Consider the following 21,062-nt stretch of genomic DNA (forward strand, 5'->3'; position numbering starts at 1 on the left):
TATATGGAGATAATATTAGAAAATATTTATGTCCGAGGAAAGATTAAAAAAGTTGACTAAAAGAATATATTTTTTTTATATTAGTAGATATTAAAAGAGTCGGTTGATTTATATCCTTGCCCTATAAATTTAAAGAACTTTTACTTTAGTAGAAATACTTTTAGGATCAAAATTTAAAACTCAAAGGAAATCATATAGATGTGAAAAAAAGATATCTTCTCACTATACTAGGAAGAAGATATATTGTTGTCAAAATATTCCTATTTATTGATATCTATAATTTATAATGTATTGAATCCTATCGTGCAATGAAATTTATGGATATGAATATTTTGGTTCGATTCGATTCGTTTCTTAGTATCTTTAAATTTCTTCTTCCAAAAAAATATTTGGAATATGCCTCAAATCTTATATATAGATAGCCATTTTTTTATTAGGCCTTCCATCATATATAATATTAAAGTGACATCATTATTATTTCTTGTAAATTAAGTAAATGGGTTCACCGATCTATCAACTCAACGGTGTAAATTAATGATAATATATTCAACTGTCAATTCAAGTCTCCTTCCATTTAAGCAAAAAAAAGAAAAAAGAGAATGATCTATACATAAACTGATTAACTTATCAACAACACTTGGTTCATAATTAAGGAAAAAAGAATTATAATTTCCTTTTGCTTGTTTGTGTTTTTTTATGGCAGGCCAATGAGATACGTTAATGGAGTGACAACCATCCCTTCATCCTGTTTCCAACTTGAGGCTGGCCATCTTTGACAGGTCGTGAAAGCACAGAAAGGTAGGTGGTGATGCTGATCTCTTTGGTCTTGTTGAGCCTCTACTTCGATTCATTTAAGAGCTGCAACGAGTCCATTAATTAATCATGTTTTATTCTTCTTCTTCCTCCTCCTCCTCTTCTTCTTCGTTTGAGATTTCATGTCAATGTCAAGCAACTTGCATGGCCTGCTATAAACATCCTTCTCCATGATAAGCTTGGGTTTTACTTGATCTATTTCTGCTTAAAGTACATTGTTTATCTTCATTTCTGCATCAATGGACTTAACCAGTATTTGCTCAGGTTATATTTCCACCACCAGTATTCTCCTCCTCCTCCTCTCACACCAATTTCTCAGCACCACACAAGCCAGTTCTGATGTATGATGTAATCTGCTATTATGTTTTTACTTTCAGACAATTTGAGATGGTAAAGAATGTTCAGAGGCAATTACTGTTTAATAGATTACTTGAAGCAAACATCAGTGATCATTCAATAAATTAATGGATCACCAAGTTGTCTTCTGCAGATGGCTGCTTCCACGCAATCAATTCTCCTAATAAAGAAAATGATGGTGGTGCTGACGATCGACACAAGGGATGGGGGAGCAAACAACTTGGCACATACTGTCTGGCAACATTTAAGCTTCCAGCTATGCTTGGTTGGCTGACGACGAACACTGTTCCTTGAGATCACAGCAGCCCGTGTGTCCTCATCTTGTGGATCATTAGAGACGGTAAACAAAGGCAGTTCGTTCAATTTTTAATCATGTCTTGAATTATATGTGACAATCGATAGCTTCTCCAGGAACGGATTTATCCAAAATTTGATACTTAAATTTCCGTAAGGAAGACTTTCTTTTTGCGCTACGGTTGAATGATGCCAAGGAAAAGTCAAAATGACATGTGAAGCAGTAGAAATCTTGACTCTTTCCAAAGCAACAGCCGCCCACCTGTGAATGAACTAATGGTTACTGGAGCAGAGGGAAGCGTAGAAAAGTATGGCAAGTTGGATGAGGGACTGGTATTCCTTCCGCGAGATGGGATGGACCACAGAAACCAGCTTGCTTGCAAGCAAACTAACCTCAGGAATATGGTTTGGCAAAGAAGGGAGGGAGGAGAAAAAACAAGAGGACCAAATTTGAAGGAGAGATAAGAGGCTGGAATGGTAGACTCGTGAAACGACGAGCATGAAAGCGAGTGGTGGTCGCCCAAAGATTTGATCTTTTGTTGTTCTGGTTTCTCAATATGTTGTTGTTCTTCGTGAGGTTGTGCAACATGTTGTGAACCTTTTGCTGCAAGTGAAGTCAAAGCTGGGAAAGAAAGGACTCGTGATTGAAGAAAGCAAAGAATAGGCCACAGAGAGAGATCACAGAGGGAGCAGAACACCAAAAAGGAGGCATCTTGGAGCAGAAAACCCACCCTAAGATTCAAGGACAGCCGATGAGCCCTTGCCTTGACCCATCGCCGCCTGCGTTGCTGCTTCTACTCCCTTTCTGAGGCGGAAAGGAGACGCCTTTGGGGCATGGAAGTCCCAGCAGACGAGCTGCTGAAGAAGATCCAGGAGCTGGAGGCGGGGCATGCGCAGCTGAAGCAGGAGATGTCGAAGCTGGTGCCCGCGGATGGTCACCGAGCGGGCCGATCCGAATGCGGCCTGTCCCACTCGGTGTCGCCTCAGCGGACGACGGCGCCGCTGCAGCGGCGGAGGAGCGGAGGCCTCGAGGGGGCCTCACCGCCCCGGGGGAAGGTCTCCGGCTCCTTCGGCCACTCGTCGAGGCTGCAGTTGGAGAGCCAGGGGACAAGCAGCTCCACCGATGGTGCGGCCGGCCTCGGCCTCTCGGAAAGGCAGTACCTGAAAATTCTGCAGTCGATGGGGCAATCGGTCCATATATTCGATCTCGACGGCAGGATTATATATTGGTCAGCTGCGCATACTCGCTTTTCTCTATTAGCTCGTTGATCTTCTCTTTATATGATTTCTTTGTGTAAAAATATCTTATAGCCTTTGATATTCTAGTGAGCTTCATGAACGATTTTGGAGATTGACAATGGGTCTGCTTGATTGTTTAGAGTAATGAGTCTCTGTTGAATTGGATTGTTGGTGAAATTGTTCAGAGCATGGTAGATAGTTGGGGAAGGTCCCTTTTGTGATCCAGTACAGTTTCAGTGTGTAGAACCGTTAAAGCATTTAGAGGTAGAAGAAACCCGAAGCACTGCAAGAAGCATAGTTTTCAACTGATATGTTGAGATTATTTCTCAAACATTAAAGTTCATTTGATTTAAAGGAGTTTCCTAAGTCCTCCAAAATGGCTGTTCTTTGATCAATATCACTAGCTTTACTAGGATTTGACATTTTTTTTCTGTACAATGATTGTGGTGGAACAATTAGTATTTATTTTGTATTCTATTTATGACATACATTTTAATTACCGATTAGTCCAGTCATGTCTGACTTTCGCACTGACTAGGTCGGTTGGATAAATAAATGTAGAACATGACAAAAGAGATGAAGGGGATAGAAACAACTGACTGCAGTGTTTGAGTCTTTACTAATCAATATCAAGTATGATCGTCATTCACAAACCAAGGTTTTGGATACTTGGAATGTACATCTTTTTGCATTCTGCAACTTCGCACGCTCTCCTTATTTTTATTTTGATTACTGTATCTTTTGTTTGTCTTCTGTCGTGTTGTCTTTAGATGCCGAAAGGTGTACATGATAATATCTTGCAGTTATATTTTTTTATTTTGATCAAAACATGAGTGTGTGATCCTTTGTTTTCTAAATGTTAAGTGACGGATCTTTGCTACTTAATCCACAAAGGAGCTTTAAGGATGATCTGATTTGATTTTGTAGGAATCGGTCAGCGGAAAATCTGTATGGATATTCTGCATCTGAAGCTCTTGGTCGGAATGCAATTGAGTTGCTTGTTGATGTATGTGATTTCAACATTGCTAGTAACATAGTTCAACATATAACTACCGGAGAGAGCTGGACCGGGAAGTTCACCGTGAAGAACAAGTTAGGAGAACGTTTTCTAGCTATTGCCACCAGCACCCCCTTTTATGATGATGATGGTAGTTTGGTTGGCATCATTTGTGTTTCAAGTGATTCAAGGTCCTTTCAGGACTCGGCATCCCCTCCAACCGCCACCAACCCACGGGCATCTGCCTGCAGTACTGCAAGTCGACCAAGAATAAGTTTTATTAATAAGCATGGATCTGATCCTCAGCAACCAATCCAGGTTGCTATTGCATCCAAAATTACAAACCTGGTGAGTGTGGATTATTGCAATTTTATGAAACTGTAAGAGTGCAATAGATTGCATGTCTCACAAAAGCACTTGGGATCACTCTTCATTATAGTGGAGTCTGGCATATATTATCAATTTATTTTGTAGTTTATTCTTTCTTGATTTTTAGAATCACCAAAACAGGCCACTAAGGTTACATGCAAAGTTCGTTCTCGAATAAAGCTAGGCGAAAACAATTTGGAACGTGAGATTCGAACCAGAGATAGCCAGTGTTCTTATCACAATGCAATTTCATCAGGCCACAAGGAGGATGGTGCTCCAAGTGGAGCTAGCACACTTACAAGAGATGTACCACCTTGCGCATGTGGCAGGAACTCTGCTATGATAGAGGAAAAGTCTCCTGGCAAAGCAACTAAAGTAAAAAATGATGAAGATGAAGGAAAAACAGGCATATACAAGATCATAAGCAAGACAGAGGCATTATTTGCCAATAAGGGGATATCATGGCATTGGAAAGGGCATGAGCAGGATGGTAATGATTCAAAGCATCGATTTGTCTGGCCATGGCTGCATGGTAATCAAGAAAATGACAGCAATTATCCAAAGGCATCTGAATTTGGTGCAAGAACAGAAACTCAAGTAACTGAAAATAACCGGACAGGCAATAATGAAGCTTCTGGGTCCTGGTCCTCTCATAATGCAAACAGCATAAGTAGTGTTAGTAGCAGTGGGAGCATCGGCGGCACTGCTGTTCAGAAGGCGGATATCAATACTGACTGCTTAGATTATGAGATCTTATGGGAAGACCTTACAATTGGAGAACAAATAGGTCAAGGTAGCAGTCTTCTTCTTGCAATAACAGGATGACATTTTCTTCATAAGTTATTCCAGCACAACATATATGTGCTGATAAGAATGTTCAATTCATTTGAATTCCAGTCTTTCTTTCTCATTATTTTGTGTTGCTAACAAGCATTCAGGATATTTATAGGGATCATTTTTGTGATATATGCCATCAGTCAAACTAATATCCAATGCTTATCGTCCCATATACCTAGAACACATCATTTGCTGTTCTTAATGTTTCAGAATGGAGAAATCATGTTTTAAAATACAAAAGGAGTCTCTCGCATGTTTCCTTCCATTTTTGTTGTCCTTTTCTATTTTTCCATGAGGCGAATATTATGTTATCCACCCATGTACAATTTCTAAACTTGCAGAAATCATCCATAGTTTTTGGAATTTGACCTAGATATAACAAGTGAACCTTGTACTTCTTCATCTTTGTTTAATAAATTCAGTTAAATAAATTCTATTACTCTTAAAATGGAAAGGGAATTAAGAGGCATATATTCGAAAAGGCAAACTTCAACAATTCCTTGTTGATCTATTCTTTAACCAACCTTGGTGATCTCTTGAAAATATAGGTGTGACGACTAGACTAGCACAGTCTCATCATTTTCCAATCATATGTCTTATCTAATTTTTGCACATGAATGCAAGTTTGATATCCACTGCTGACTTGCTGCTTTGTTTGTCTTCCTACATGATCTCATTTTCGGTTGTTCTCTACCATTTGACTAGTTTCACTTTGTCATGGCTATTAAGCTGTTTGATGTTTTGGTCTCCTCTCAGCTTGTTTAAAATTTGATTCTGACACTCTTTCCTTTGAAACTTGCGTTTCATGTTCCCCCTATAAGGTACTCTTATTTGTGATGGGTTGGGCATTATACTGAAGAATTTGATTATTCATGCATTGCATTATCTTCACTAAAGGCAGTGACTGGCTGATCTTACCTTTTAGGATGTGCCTTATGCTAAAAGACAAAATTCTGCATAATTTCCCAGTCAAATGTCTTGATACCTTAATCACTTCTTTGTGGATTATTTGCTGCCAAATAATGATTTATAGCACATGCCCTTGTTAACATTATGCAGCAATGACTAGAGGATAACACTTTCATCACTGTTGTTCATGCTTATGTACCATTTCTTACTACATCTTCTGCTTTTGCAGGTTCTTGTGGGACTGTATATCACGCTTTGTGGTATGGATCGGTAAGTTTTCATATAAATGAAGTAAAAAAGGAATTTACAGCATATCTTGCTTTCCAGTGATTTTTCTTTAGGTTAGCTGTTTGCTTGTCCTCTAGTTGCAGCTTAGCTTTGACTGTATTTATTTTACAACCGTGTTGATGTTTTGTCCACTGTGCTATAGTTCAATCTTATTATTAAAAGAACTTATTAGATGATATGACACACAAGAATGGCAGGTTGTTGAATGCATGCCATGCGTTCCTTACAACTAAAATCACCATTAGTCTACATCAACAATAACAACAACAATGAAGCCGTAAGTCCTAACTATTTGGGGTTGGCTACATGAATCTTTTACTGCCATTGAGATCTGTAAAAAGCTAAATCGGTTAAGATTCATGTTTATGAGATCTGACATAATTTTACACTGTTTATCAGTAACTTGATGCAACCCACTACCCTTATCATCCGGGTTTGGGATCGGCATTGGCTGTGTTTTAGTCTGGTTCCAGTAATTGATTTTTGTGCTAAAAATATGAAAGTGAATATAAAACTTCTTTAATTTAGACCCAGTAATTATAGTTTCCCGTGGTCACTAAATGGCATATTGTTCTGTACTAATATGATATCGGCACAAAAATGGTACTGGGAGAAACAGAAAATGCACCAATAGTTGAAAATTTGCATGATGCTTTTTAATTTCTAGTTAGAAATTAGTTTGGATGATGTAATGCTAAACATAATGGGCTTTACAATGAAATTAGTCATAGGCTATGCTCCAGTGGAAGTATTCGGAAAGGCGAGCATTAGCAGTAGAGTGATACTACAAAATTTCTCCAGTCATTAGGAATGTCAAAGTAGTTGGAACAAGCATTTATCATGAATAAACTACATACTATTCCATGCTTACTGGTCAAGTTATGATCTCTCTTATGTTGAAAGAAATGTTTCAAACCTAACACGCAGACTGAGTTTTTATTTCTAAAATAAGCTATAAATTTATTTCAAGGTTGATAGCATTTTTCCAAATTAGTTTATTTCTCAGTTACATGATTGATTGAGATTAGGAAATCATGTTTCTTCTGGAATCAAGTTATTCTGAGATTCTGTTTAATGAAACAGATAAAATAAATGTATCATTTCATATCAATCAACCGTGCTTTTTTCTCTTTGACAAGTAAAAAACAGTCACTTGTTGATCTCTAAAAGCTGCTGAAAGATTGACTTTTAGATGTCATATATTTTTCGAATGCTTAACAGGTTTTTTCCGGCCAATGGCCAGATAATGTCACAGAATATAGTTCAACCTTAGACTTGATAACATTTCAATACATTATCCAAATAAGCATGATGTTTACTTATCAATTTAGAAATGAATATTGAGTGGCAAGCGTATTGAACAAAGATTATATATTTGCTAGTAGTCAGCTTAGGGATCTCTTGCATGTTATATATTAATCTTTCTCTCCCTGGTAAGGAACTCTTAAAACGTATGTTGAAGTTTAGCACAATTTTGTATCTATCTAGTTTCAAATATTTACCTTTTAATTTCTTAAGCTGCTCCTTAATTAAACATTGACTTGAATATATCATGTATAGTTCTGATGTTCAGACTGCTTTGTGCTTCTTGTTATGGAGTAAAAACTGAAAAGTAAATTTTATGTTTTTGGCAGGATGTGGCAGTTAAAGTATTCTCAAAGCAGGAATACTCTGATGAAGTAATATTTTCCTTTAGACAAGAGGTAACAAAATTTGCAAATATTGCCTATCAAATTTCAGTCCTTTAGAAAGGCTAAAGTTTCTATTTTCCTTGAATATCAACCTGTATAGACTTCGTTAACTTCTGCTGAAATCTATGCTCAGTAATTTCTCATTATCATGTTACAGCTCTAAGGGATCAATTTGTTTATGAACTTGGGAATATGAGATCATGTATATTGTTTAGTCATTTGTTTCTCTGACATGATAGCATGCAATCTCTACATGTTTTTGAGTATTGATATGAATTAGAGAATCCCTTTTCCAGATTGAATTTAGATTTCCCAAGATCTAATGCTACTAGAATCCATGTATTTTAGTATGGTGTTACCGAGTATTTAACTTTATGATTAGATTTTCTCTAAATTTGGTAGCGAACCTCTTCCCCTGCAATCTAAAGTTCTAAACAATGCTTTGTTTTTCAAGGTGTCACTCATGAAGAGGCTACGACATCCGAATATACTACTTTTTATGGGTGCAGTTACTTCTCCTCATCGCCTTTGTATTGTGACAGAATTTCTTCCACGGTTGGTAAACAACTTGCTCTTTCTAAAGCTGAACAAGAAACAAAATAAACGATTATTTCATAGTCTGAAGATTGGCAAGATATTGCAGCTTATTCAGAACAGGAATCTCCCAGTTCTGATACTCATATTACATTTTTACACGAAAATGATTTAGGCAACATGATCTACCTTTTAATCAGAGATCCAAATTAGCTTGCATCGAACTCACAATAGCAAATTATTTAATACAAGCTGCCAATACACACAGAATTACTCCCACACCAAGTGTGGCATTATGATGTTCTTGTGTGATGTACACAAGAATGAAAGATTTGGTTGGTACAGGGGTTCCATGTCAAGCAATGCCAGTGTCAACTATGTTATAGTATGGCCAGGCCGAATTTAGCCCATTTTAGCCAGTGCATGGGGTGTGTCGGCCATATCAAGCCAGCAACATTATGAAATCCTCAATAAAGCTGATGTTAAAACTTTGATTAGAAGTTAATCATGATTGTAGTCAAATGCTTGTATATCCGCTAGATCCTGTCCCCCACCCTAACTTTTGCATTAATTGTATGGATGCTGTTGGTGAAATTTGTAATGACACATCCAGCAGTTCAAATTGAAACTATAGGGAAATGGTCAGTTGGATGTAACTATCTTCTCCACTTAAGTGGTCCAATTAGTTACACAGGAATGTGATTCACATTTTTTATCTTCTTAAGATGCTATTACTTTAAACATTGACATGAAAATTCTGGAAGAAGCTGATTAATCGGCATTTCAATAAATAACCAGTTTTACATTTTTATTCCTCTCAGTGGGAGTTTATTCCGTTTACTGCAAAGAAACACAATGAAATTGGACTGCAGACGGCGTACTCTCATGGCTCTAGATATTGTAAGTATAGTTCGTCAATGCAACATGTACATGTTTAATTGTGTATCTCTATTTAAGTATAACTTTAATCACATAAAAAAATGCAAGATATCGCAGGAACTATAATTTAATTATGCTTAGGGAGATAAAAAAAGGCAGTATGTTGATTCTACAAATTGAATTATGGAAGGGAATAGACCATATAAGTGCAATTTGATCTGGTAAATAATGCAGCATCCAAATCCATATGTTTAACTTGTTTCATTTGTTTCAGAATCATTTTAAAAAGGAAAAGAAATGTGGACAGAGACAATAAACCTTGAACCGGACATCTAAGATGGTAGTGGCATTGGGAAATTTAGGTCAAATGTTTTGGTAAGGGGTGGAGTCCACTGGACTGAAAGTGGTCAATTTTGGATAGCTAGGATGGAGCGGGAGCAAGCCAAGGAGAAAACAGGTGGCAGAATTGGGGAGCTGCAAGATTGGAATATGTAAGCTACAAGCAGTGTTTTGGTTGATGGTTTATGCTGCAAGATTAGGAGGTACGACATTTTGCTGGAATAGTTGGTGTCACTATAGAAGGTGTTCATGCTATGGAAAGGGTTGGTCCTGTAAGTTCACAGTTGTAGGTTGCACCAACAAGGGTCATAGAGAAGAGAAAACTTGGTTGCCGAGGTGTGTTGTCATTATTGGATTTGTTGGGCTAGAATGGATTATGCCTCAAAATAAGTAAATGAATAAGGCGAGTTGTTTTGTTGGTTTTTGTTGCTTAGAAAAGCTATAATAATCTAAATATTTATTTGTTAAATATGCTGGAGTTTTGTGTATATGATCTTAGGAATGAGTAAAATGCATGTTTACCCCTCCAGAAATTTGGAATAGCAATTACATGTATATGGAGATTCATGCATTCAAGTCCATACGTATATTTTATTTGATGCCCATAAAGTTGTTTGTCTTTTAAGAAAATATTTAATGCTGCAGATTTTTGTAGAAACTGTTCATTACAATATGTCGCATATACCCTTAGTTGATTGTAAAATAATCTTACTTTTTGATAGGCAAGAGGGATGAATTATCTTCATCATTGCAATCCTCCTATCATCCATCGTGATTTGAAGTCATCAAATTTGTTGGTTGATAAGAATTGGACAGTCAAGGTGGCTTTTCTGCTTCCAAATAATAGTGGCCTATTTCATCTGAACAGAAATATTTTATCCTCTATTAAATTCTTCAAAATAAACAGGTTGGTGATTTTGGCCTTTCACGTTTGAAGCATGAAACTTGCTTAACCACGAAAACTGGGAAAGGAACGGTAATCATAGTCTCCCATAGTCCCATGTTCCTTCTTTAGCCATGCCAGTTGTTGAGGATTTCCGAGCATTTGATTATTGATGATTCTGAAAATGTTATGTTTTTCTGGGTTTCAGCCACAATGGATGGCTCCGGAATGTCTTCGAAATGAACCTTCAGATGAGAAGTATGTCATATTCTAAATGTAACTCTAACATGTAATTTTCATTGATATTCTATGTGCTGCTTCGAAACAAAAACAAAAAAAAAGAGAGCTTATTTTCATTGTTAAAATAGGTCGGATGTGTACAGCTATGGCGTAATACTTTGGGAACTTGTCACTGAGGAAATCCCTTGGTATAATCTCAATTCAATGCAGGTGATTACCAATTTGTGGAAGTTTATATTGTAGTAGAATTCATTTGTTGATGCTCTAGAATATCTTAGAAGTTTTCAATACTCGGCATCATGATGCATGATCATGGCATTAACTTTTCTAGCGTTATTGACTTCTTTTTAATGGATGGCCAATGCATGAAAGCTTAAATAATGTATCTAGAATAATTACTTGAACAGCTACCTCTTTCTCTTTTTTTTTGACCTTTTATTGAAAATTAGTATTTCAACTCATGAGAGTCAAGATCTTAGTTGTCGTCCAAACAGATACTCTTGGTTGGTAGTGGAAACATAGAACAGAGTTTTCTTGGTCCTATTACTTTTGTGTGTAGTCATCCAACTATTCCAGTTTTGCATTACATGATCATCTACCGACTTCAATAATCATTCCGAACTGCCAATCGTTGATGTCATTCCATCAAAAGGCAGGGCAGGTGATGCACAAGCTCAACTTAATTCACCTACATCTATATTTGAAAATGGTAGTTACACTGTTCTTACACAAGTTTGCCCTCATTGGTTGGCAATTTTGTGCTCTTTAACAATTGAAATCTTGAACTGAGTTCCTAATGCTTTTCAGAGGTTTGCCACTTATTTGTTTTTGTTTGTCCAGGTCATCGCAGCTGTGGGATTCATGAACCAAAGGTTAGATCTCCCCAAAGATCTGGACCCACAATGGGTATCGATAATCGAGAGCTGTTGGCATAGGTTGTCTTGTCGACCACAAAATATTGTAGTCCAAATTCTTCCCTGTTTCTTATTTAGCTCTCATCACTTATTTGTCTTTTTCTCCTTACAGCGAACCAAAATGTCGACCAAACTTCCAAGAACTTATAGAAAGATTTAGAGATTTGCAGAGACAACATGCTGTCCAGTCTCACATGCAGCGTCCCACACCCAGTGAAACCGCACCAAGTACTGCAAAAGCAAGCTCTCAAGATGGGAATGAGCCGGAGTAGTTTACAAGGCGGCATTTTGTATGAAACAACCCCACAAGAGAATCAACCTTTGTCTCTCTAGGAGTGCTTCTCATTCTATCATCTGAGGGATTAGCAATTGGCCGCAGATCCTCTGAGAAAAATGTAGCTAGCTGCATTTTTTCTTAGCTCAGCTGCATGCTATAATTTCAGATTTTTTTTCACACCTACCTTCTGAGGCTGTGATGCATACAGCATCAAGTTGTCAACAAGATGGCAACAAGTTAAAGGCATTAAAGCTGTTGTACTGTGATGAGTTGTGCCCTGAACTAGAAAGATTGTTCTCTTAGTTTGTGATTGAATGAATTGTACTGTAAAAAACAAGCTTGACTGTGTATCTGTCATGTTCAATTAATTTGATCAGAAGGAAGTAAATAAACAGAACCAAGATCAGTGATTGATTTGTATCTTGCATGATGTGCAATTGTAGATCCTGATTTGAGTTGAGCTCCAGCATTAATTTGAATGAACTTTTTGACTTGCAGCAGCATTAAACATGCATCAAGTTTGCTTGAGTTGCACAGACATCTTCCAGTATCAATAGAAACCAAAGCCTTAATGCATTCACAACTATGGATGTAATGGGATAGGGTTTATTAAGGAGATTACAATTTACAATCCCTTTTATTATTATTATTATTATTATTTATACTTTTTTATTTTAATTTTTTTGTGGAAATTTTTTTTATTTTATTATCTTTTTAGGGGGTTGTGTAATGAGATTGCCAGTAGTAAAGAGGTTAACATGGTAAAGGAGTGAAACAATCCGACCCGATAATGTTTCCGATCATCGGATCCCCAGGGGATGGGTCATGAAGATCCGTTAGTTTGTGGACCGAACGGGTATTTAAACGATGAAAGAAGCGCGCCGCCCACGAGTCGGTCGAGGTTTCCCTTTGTCGAAGCCATCACTTGCGATCGCCGTTCTCCGCCGAGCGAGGTACTCTCTCCCTCCTTCCTCTACTTTGTGACCTGCAAGAAGCCCCTCGAAACCCTTCCTCCTCCCCGACCTCTTATCAAGATCGTGATCTTGGCCGCCCAAATCAGGCCTGGAAAGTCGGCTCGGTCACAGAATCGAATTCTAAATAGACTCGGGTAAGGCGAACCCTAGCGAGGAGACTCCCCCTTCTGCCCTAGATTACCTCTCTTCCCGCTCTCCCCTGCTTTTCCTTTTTCTCCTTCATCTACTTTCTCAGCTGCTTCTCCTTCTGCTTCTACCTCATTTGTTTTCCTTTTTCTTCATGGTGCGAAGTCTTCCTAGTAAAATTTCAATTGTTAGTAGATGGTTCTGACCATTGTAGGACCATCATGAGCTTGTAAATGTAATGGTCTGGCCTTGGTAGGTGCCACTTCTTTTATTCTTTTCCCTTAATATCAAAGCTTCCTGAACTCAGTGTCCGATGACAACTCTGCCTTCTTTAAAGTGTCTCATTTATTCACATTGGAAAAACGAAGCAGTGATCAGATGTTCCATACACAAGAGCATGGTGCTGGCTGTTTCTTGGTCATGTAAATGGACAGAATAGATATGCAATTGATAAAGAGTTGAAATGGTTTTCTAGCTCGCTGTCATTTAATGGTAGAATAGAGAGGAAATTCCAACCAACAAGAAGTGCAGATAACAGCTCTTCAAAGGACAGTATTTTACCACCAAAAGATTGGATGTTCCCCTCCCTTTATCCATGAAAAATGATATTGCAGAACAAAATGTCATGCCATCTATAAATATATATTTTTGCATGACAAAATGGACACAATGGACATTCAAGTTGGAAAAGAAATATTACAAAAGACAGTGGTGAGAGAAAAAAAAAACTAAGGGCTGTCCATATTTATATCTATTGAGGTACAACTCTTTCTCACTTCACTTTTTAAAACATTACAATAGAAATATCATCACTAATACAATCACTCCTTTAGGAAATAAATTTCATTGTTGAGTTGAGATACTTTAGTAACTGAAGAGAGACCAATCAAATTGTTGTCCTGAACCTGAAAAAGGAAAGAAGAAGAACACAGAACAGTAAGATTGTTACTCGTAACTCATCCAAATTAAACATTTTATTGGTCAAGAAAATAGGATGCTTAACCTGTGTCCTTTGTTATTCCGGGGGATATTATTTGTATTTACGAGCAGTGCCCTGTTTATATTGTTGCTGTATTTGTTTTGTTTGAGGACTCCGTAATGCCAAAATGCTCTTGGACTATGTGAGCTATGACAAAATTTGATACATTGGTAGTGTGGGAATTGTTTGTGAATGCAGGTATAAAACACGGCGTATGGATTGCAAATGGTTGTCTCAAGCTGTTCCTTATATTTCACATGTTGATTCTAGAATGGTTAGGATATCAAGATACGCCACATCTTCCTTCTCAAAGTTGAATTACATGCATGATGGTGACAAATTATGTATGGAGAGGTTGGATCACAAGGACTGGCTAGCACCAAATGAAATGCTGAAAATATTTAGAAATGTGAGAAATCCTGAACTTATTATTAATGCATTCAAAAAAGCTGCTAGACGTATTGATTATAGACCTAGTGAAGCGCTTTATAGTTTGTTGATTGATAGACTTGCTTACTCTCGGAAATTTGCTTATGTTGAGGATCTCCTAGACAAGGCTAAATGCGAGAAGTGCAGACTTTCTGATGACTTCTTTTATAGATTGATCAAAATGTATGGTAATGTGGCAAATCATCCTGATAAGGCAATTGAAACGCTCCTCAAGATGCCAGATTTTAATTGTTGGCCCACTGTCAAAACCTTCAATTATGTTCTTAACATGCTTGTCAATACTCGGCAGTTTGAGGTTATTCATGAGGTTTATTTAAGTGCTCCAAGATTGGGTATAACCCTTGACACATGTTGCTTTAACATTCTGATCAAGGGTTTGTGTGACTGTGATAAGTTGGATGCTGCTTTTTCCTTGCTGCATGAAATTCCAAAGCAGGGATGCAGACCTAATGCAACTACTTATTCAACAATTATGCATTATCTCTGTAAGCATGACAAGGTAAGCGAAGCTCTGGAACTTTGTGACAGAATGCAGAAAAATGGTTGTCATCCAGACACAATAACATTCAACATATTAATTTCTGGTCTGTGCAAACAAGGAAGAGTGTCAGAGGGTATGGAATTCTTAAAGACTATGAAGTTAAAGGGATGTTATCCAAATTCAGGAACATACCAGGCACTACTTTATGGTTTGCTTAGTGCAAAGAAATTTGTGGAGGCTAAGGATTTCATGGGTATAATGATATCTGAAGGTGTTAAGCCTAGTTATTCATCATACAAGCTGATCATTTGTGGTCTTTGTAGGGAGAATCTTTTGACTGATGCTGAGCTGGTCCTGGAGCAGATGGTGCACCAAGGATTTGTCCCACGAATGGGCACCTGGAAGATGATCCTTGCATGCATGCTCTAGAAAATATTAATTATTTTTTCACTTTATCTAATTACCAGTTATGCCGTGAAATCAAATGTATGGCTGTTTATGTTCTCAGTTCACAGCTATACAATTTATGTGGTTTCTCTTCCTTAGTTTTGCTTGTGCACTTCATCTCAGAAGATTTAGACACTTAAATGGCTTAAGCAAATGAAGTTGCTTGATGGCATTCTATCACGGAGTTGACCAGTCAGCTAATCACATTACATCTCCGGATAAAGGACTATCAACTGGTAAGTGAACCCATTCATCCTAACAAAGCACTCATTATTTGACCTTTCTGTTAACTCGTTGACCTGATGCATGACCTGACTGGTCAAAATTCTTGGACTATGAATGATCAGTGATTTTTTTCTCTCTTATTTGTATAAATTTTGCATTTTTGAAATATTGGGATTCTGGAAATTCCAAAATGTTCAAGTTTGCATAAGCACTTTGCTATGTTGGAATTGTATTACATTGATGTTATGCCATATTGCTTTTAAGTGGCCAACGAAAATGCTGCAGTTTTCAAGCTGTAGGCTACAGTTACTCTAGTTACATGTTTTCTTTAGTCACTGAAATTTTTAATTATATTTACTGACCTTTGCCTGCTTTCTACGGATACAATTTCAAATAAAACTTGTCAATTATTTTTTAGAATCATAATGAAGAGATTTCTGGTAAAGATAAAGCTGAAGAAATTATAGATGACATCTGTTTCGGAGGTATATAGGTCTGACGAGAGTTCTTTCTTCAAGGTGTAGCCAACTGCCAACAAGTCTCATACTGGTGGAACAGTGAAAAATAAAACCACCATGGATGGGTCCTTATTTTAAACCAGTGGATGGATCAGTAGAGAGCACCAAAGGCATGGATAGATCATTAGAAGGGACTATGGCTGCTGGCGTATCTGGAGAAGTTACAATGAAAGGATGGATTAATGTGAAAAGCCACTGTGTTACACTGGAGCAGTAGTAAATAACAATGACCTTGATGGAGCAGTGAATATTCAGTCAGAAATATTGATGACAAAGATGCATCAGGAAGAAATACAACTGATTTGGATGGATCTCCAGAACTACTGGCAATATGGATGGATTAGTGAAAGTTGCTTCTGAGGCAACTGAAAATTCTCAGTTAGAACCTAAGGTTGTTTTCATTAAGCAGAGGGATCATACAATTTTGAATGTGCTATGTGCAAGGGGCATCTTTACTGCAAGCCCATTATGCATATTGTGGTCTCATAGAAAGAAATTGCTTGTTGAATGTGCTTTCTTTACTGAAGCAGCTTACTATTATGAAAAGAACAAAAATTACTAGATGCATCATAATCAGTCAGAGGTTTATGACATGGAAGATGAGGGATTCCTTGGGAAGATCCAAAATAGCAAATAAGTAATCTGAGGCTAAGGGATCTTGAGGAGGACGTCACAAAGCTCTTCTTAGATTTTCTTTTAAAATAAGCCTGAAGATCCACCATTTGTTTATGCATTACAAATTCATGCAAAAGAATGCTTGACCAACTTCTTCCGGGCTGATACACAGTCATGAAATAATCATTGCTGCTTTGGTGATGAAGTCTTGTTTGTTTAAACCCATCCAACGAGCAGGTTTCACATACCCTTTGCACCATTTATTTGTACAAATTATCATAAGTAAATTGTTATATTTGGTGTTGCATTACTTTTGGATGTATTCGTATAATCATTCATTTGGATGTTTAGAATTTTTATGGGTGCTATGTCTAATAGACAGCCAAAAAAAATCTTTATAGATTGTTGTGCTGAAATGTCAAAAGTAATTATTATGACCTTTCCTGATACATGACATCACCTTTGTGTATGGCATATTCTTGAAAATGTTCCAAAAGATTTTCATGGTGTGTCCAACCATGAATTCCAACTTCCAAAAAGATTTTGAGGATTGCATATTTTGACGTGGCCCTGCTATGCAGTCAGAGAAAAATGGGCTCTTGATTATCTTAGTAATTTATTTTTTTCCTGCCATGACAACATAATGATGGGCTGAAACCATGGACAATTTCTTTAAGATTTATTGTCTCTTCCCAAATTTATTGCACAAATTTTCAAGGCATTAGTTCAACTATGTGAACAGAAACTTCCTGAAGAAGCATGAATCTAGGGAAATTAAACCTATTTTATTGCATATGTCACAAGGCAGTAACTGTTGCAGTAAGCAGTACATTGTCCAAAGAAGTCTTGAACTTCTTGAACATGGCCTTGACAGCTTCATCACGGAAATGGAAAATTATGTTTCATTGTGCTCTTCGGACCGAACAAACACAAGATGTGAATGTCATTGATCATGTGCGGCAGAAGACATTAAAAACAAGCTGTATTTGTTCCAATGGTTTTGAGTTTGCTGCTAGATGACTTATCATTTGCCTTTTTTACAGTGTCTATTGGAGTATTATATACATGGTCTCACATGAAGTGCAACTAGGTTTATAACTCTATTGACGCAATGATTTGTCTTTATCCTGGTGATTCTTTTGTTTTCTTGGATACTAAAACTGATGTTAATTAAATTAGATATTTATATCAGCATTAGTTTCTAGAGAACCTAGACTGTTCTGTGATATCCGAGATGTAACTGTTGCACCATGGGGCTGTTACCTGTAAGTGTTACATCAGATGTTGTTGGTAAATATTCTTGGCATTTGACATGGCTAATACCTTTACAAGTTTATTATTTTCTGAGTTCTGACTTTTTGTTTACTGCTTTTCTTTCCCAGCAAAACTAAAATTTAATTTCTTTTGTGTTCAAGGTCAATGTACTTTCTAACATGTGCTACAAAAATTGTCTTATTGGCTGATAGACTGCCGAGTGATATGCATCTTTTAGTTGATTATTCTTGGTTTAGAAAAGATCACAAAATTCTTTTCTTCATTCTTATCTATAACCCTTCAAGTATGTAATGATCTTTGATCATATAGTTTACATTAGATAAAGAAAATTAGCATAGGGCATACATATAAATTGTCATGTCCATATTTTGTCATGTCTTATAAATTTGCTGTCTGTATCATATCCTGTGTGTGCACATGCTCCATAACATTTGATCTAGGTAATCATTGCTCGAGGTAAATGTCATTGCTACTTGTTATAATGTGGCATTCCTGAGCTATCTTGTGGGTGTTTTCTGCAGTTTTCATTTGAATTCCTGCTCCAAAAACTTTGGGTTGATTATTTCTTCCCATCTAGTTTCACTTGGAAAGGCTTTCCCCAGTAGTCTCGCTCGTGGGAATTACAATAGAAAATTTTTTGTATATGCTGTAATGATTACTGGTTTTACAAATTTAAAAATGATGCTGTGGACAACGGTTTTGTTGAAACTGTTGTCCATAATAATGGTTTTGCAAAACTGAAGACCACTATTTATGATGGTGGTTTTAGACCAGACACTAACAAGTTCACCTTGCCATCAAAATTAAGGTTAGCTGGGACAGATAGAACCCAGTTTAAAATATATATTAGAAAGAGAGTTATCTAGGGAAAGAATTTGTTTTGATGGTGATATTTGCTTTCTGGGTTCTTATATTACCTGGGGGAACCTTTGTTTGACCCTTATCTTGGAAAATATCTCCCAAGGATGTTGGCATTCTGCTTATTTTTATGCTAAAAGTAACCTCTCTCTTTTTTCTCTTTTTTTTGCTTTTTTGACTTGGATATTCTGATTACCTTTCCTCAAATGAAAAAGCGTTGATTGCTGGTAAATATATGATTGTTTCTTTTAAATTTTATGCTTTCTGCTCGTCTCCTGTTTGCTCAGTGTTCAGACATCATATTGCAGGCAGGTTTAACTTCCATGAGGATTGGCTTACCATGGCTTCTTCTTCCTTTAAGAAACTATTGTAGTGTGATTGCGGAATTTGGTTTCTTCCATTCATTGCAGATTTTATGCTTCCGTTCTTTGTTTTTGCTTTATAATTGTGTGCAATTTTAGTTATCTATATGACCTGTGTGCTTGAGTTCATATTTATGCACAAATGCACAGTTCTTTCTAATACCTCCTGGATAGTTAAATATGTTATGTCCATTCCTTTATTGATGCTTATTTGGTGATAATGGTCAAACGGATAGGTTTCTGGTTGATTAATGGATTTGACAAAATGTTATCTTAAACCAAAATAGCTTAAGGAGCATGTGTCTCAGCAGCGCTTGCTGCTGAGTGGACATTTAAAAGTTTCACAAAATGTAAAAGACATTATATTTCATCATAATGCAAAATGACTGATAGGTTTTGTTAAGTTGGCTCAGTCAATGTAGTTAAAGGCACTAGGCACTAAAAGACGCTGAGGTGTCAAACAGACTCAACAGACCACTTCAATTAGGCTCGACCCAGACTGGATTTGGCTCCGGCATGCTCCTAAACTGCCTGGCACCTGGGCTCGGGCCTCACCTTGTCTCGCCCAGGTGCCTAGGTGGCCGCCTAGTCACTGCTTTCGGTTATACATAAATGTGAGAAAATCATACACCTATTGATTCTACTGAACATGGTTGGACTGGATCATACATTGCAACATGTATCAGCAAATGATTAGTCAACTGCGTTGACTATCACATAGCATGTCAGTAATGATCATTTTGTTCAAGGTCATGGGTAAATCATATCTGTGCAACAAAATAGATTGTACATGGTTGTTGGTTGCTTATTATCTGCGGAATATATAGATAAGCTCATCCGTCAAGCAACTGTATATGCTTTGTTAGAATTAATTGTTTTAAGTACTAGCAGAAGGTCTAATTTGTGCTCAACTAAACCCAATAATTGGTTCATGATACTTCACCAACAATCTTCCTTCCACAATTATAGCCCCACTGCTGAGAACCTCCTACAGCCACATCAACTGGGTTTGCATGAAATTGACTGGGTAATATGTATTGCCATCCTGATACTAGGGATTAATACCTGCCTATTACTTCAGGTCAATTACTTATCATGCATAAAAAAGAACACAAATGTTGCACTGGACTCACCAATTTAGATGTCAATTTGGCTACATAATGTGGAAATTTTGGTTCCATGCATTCTGAGCCTGATGTTGGTTTTTGGTTATTCTTTTGCAAAAATCTGATTCATTTGTTTGTTATGATATTCTTATGAATTTTACCAATAGTGCGGGCCTATGGTTGATTTCCTTTAAATCTTCTTCAAAACAAAGAGGTTTCTAAGTTCCAATACTTTGTTTAGCCTGTGTCATTCTCTAGGTGAAGATTTATCCTCTGAGAAATTTACATTGATAGTTATCATATTGCTGTCCCTTTGCAACTTTGGTTGTTTTGTCTTTTATGAACTGTATTTGCTATGTACTATGTACAGTGACAAGGGACAGTTTCGTCTTTTCTGATTTGGTCCACTTGAATGAAGTATGAGCAGTCAAGAGATTGCAATCTTTGCAGGTGAAGTTTGTGAGACCCACTAGCTACTTTCTTTCATTCTATTTTTAATTTTCTTATTCCTTTTAGAATCTTAGATGACCAGACCTTAGTGGACCAGTCGCATTACTACTTTGCATCCTCTCTTATGACACTTGCATTATCACCAAGTATCTGCTATTAGTATAGGTCTTACTAATATTTCTGTGACCATTGTTTTCTTTATCTTCTTGGTTCGCTTTCTAAACCTCAATTTGGACTTGTTTACAAGTTTGATATTCTTTGCATCGTTATTTTTATAATCTTGCACTAATATTACTAATTATTGTATAAAGAACCTTATGATAATGGAGTGTCGGC

General features: G+C 36.9%; 2 protein-coding genes across 4 annotated transcripts; both read left to right on the forward strand.

The window, feature by feature from the left end:
- Positions 1 to 867: 867 nt before the first annotated feature.
- Positions 868 to 12,280, forward strand: LOC103978933 (serine/threonine-protein kinase 12). 3 transcript variants are annotated; one of them, XM_065138509.1, is made up of 16 exons: positions 871 to 996; positions 1,078 to 1,203; positions 1,304 to 1,510; positions 1,582 to 2,693; positions 3,631 to 4,048; positions 4,211 to 4,862; positions 6,045 to 6,085; positions 7,738 to 7,806; positions 8,249 to 8,349; positions 9,150 to 9,228; positions 10,269 to 10,367; positions 10,454 to 10,522; positions 10,638 to 10,687; positions 10,798 to 10,879; positions 11,510 to 11,604; positions 11,696 to 12,280. In XM_065138509.1, exons 4-16 carry the CDS (start codon positions 2,299 to 2,301, stop codon positions 11,853 to 11,855), a joined length of 2,310 nt encoding a protein of 769 aa, XP_064994581.1. In that variant the 5' UTR covers positions 871 to 996; positions 1,078 to 1,203; positions 1,304 to 1,510; positions 1,582 to 2,298; the 3' UTR covers positions 11,856 to 12,280. The 3 variants fall into 3 exon arrangements, with proteins under 3 accessions (XP_009393175.1, XP_064994586.1, XP_064994581.1); XM_009394900.3 differs by having other exon boundaries at positions 868 to 1,154; XM_065138514.1 differs by lacking the exon at positions 1,078 to 1,203 and having other exon boundaries at positions 868 to 1,077.
- Positions 12,281 to 12,396: 116 nt separating this feature from the next.
- Positions 12,397 to 20,727, forward strand: LOC135631125 (pentatricopeptide repeat-containing protein At3g14580, mitochondrial-like). Its single transcript, XM_065138557.1, has 3 exons — positions 12,397 to 12,813; positions 14,138 to 15,553; positions 16,061 to 20,727. Exons 1-2 carry the CDS (start codon positions 12,728 to 12,730, stop codon positions 15,297 to 15,299), a joined length of 1,248 nt encoding a protein of 415 aa, XP_064994629.1. The 5' UTR covers positions 12,397 to 12,727; the 3' UTR covers positions 15,300 to 15,553; positions 16,061 to 20,727.
- Positions 20,728 to 21,062: the final 335 nt, after the last annotated feature.

Source organism: Musa acuminata, chromosome BXJ1-3 (assembly GCF_036884655.1).
Source record: "Musa acuminata AAA Group cultivar baxijiao chromosome BXJ1-3, Cavendish_Baxijiao_AAA, whole genome shotgun sequence".
In the NCBI taxonomy this organism is placed as follows: domain Eukaryota; kingdom Viridiplantae; phylum Streptophyta; class Magnoliopsida; order Zingiberales; family Musaceae; genus Musa; species Musa acuminata.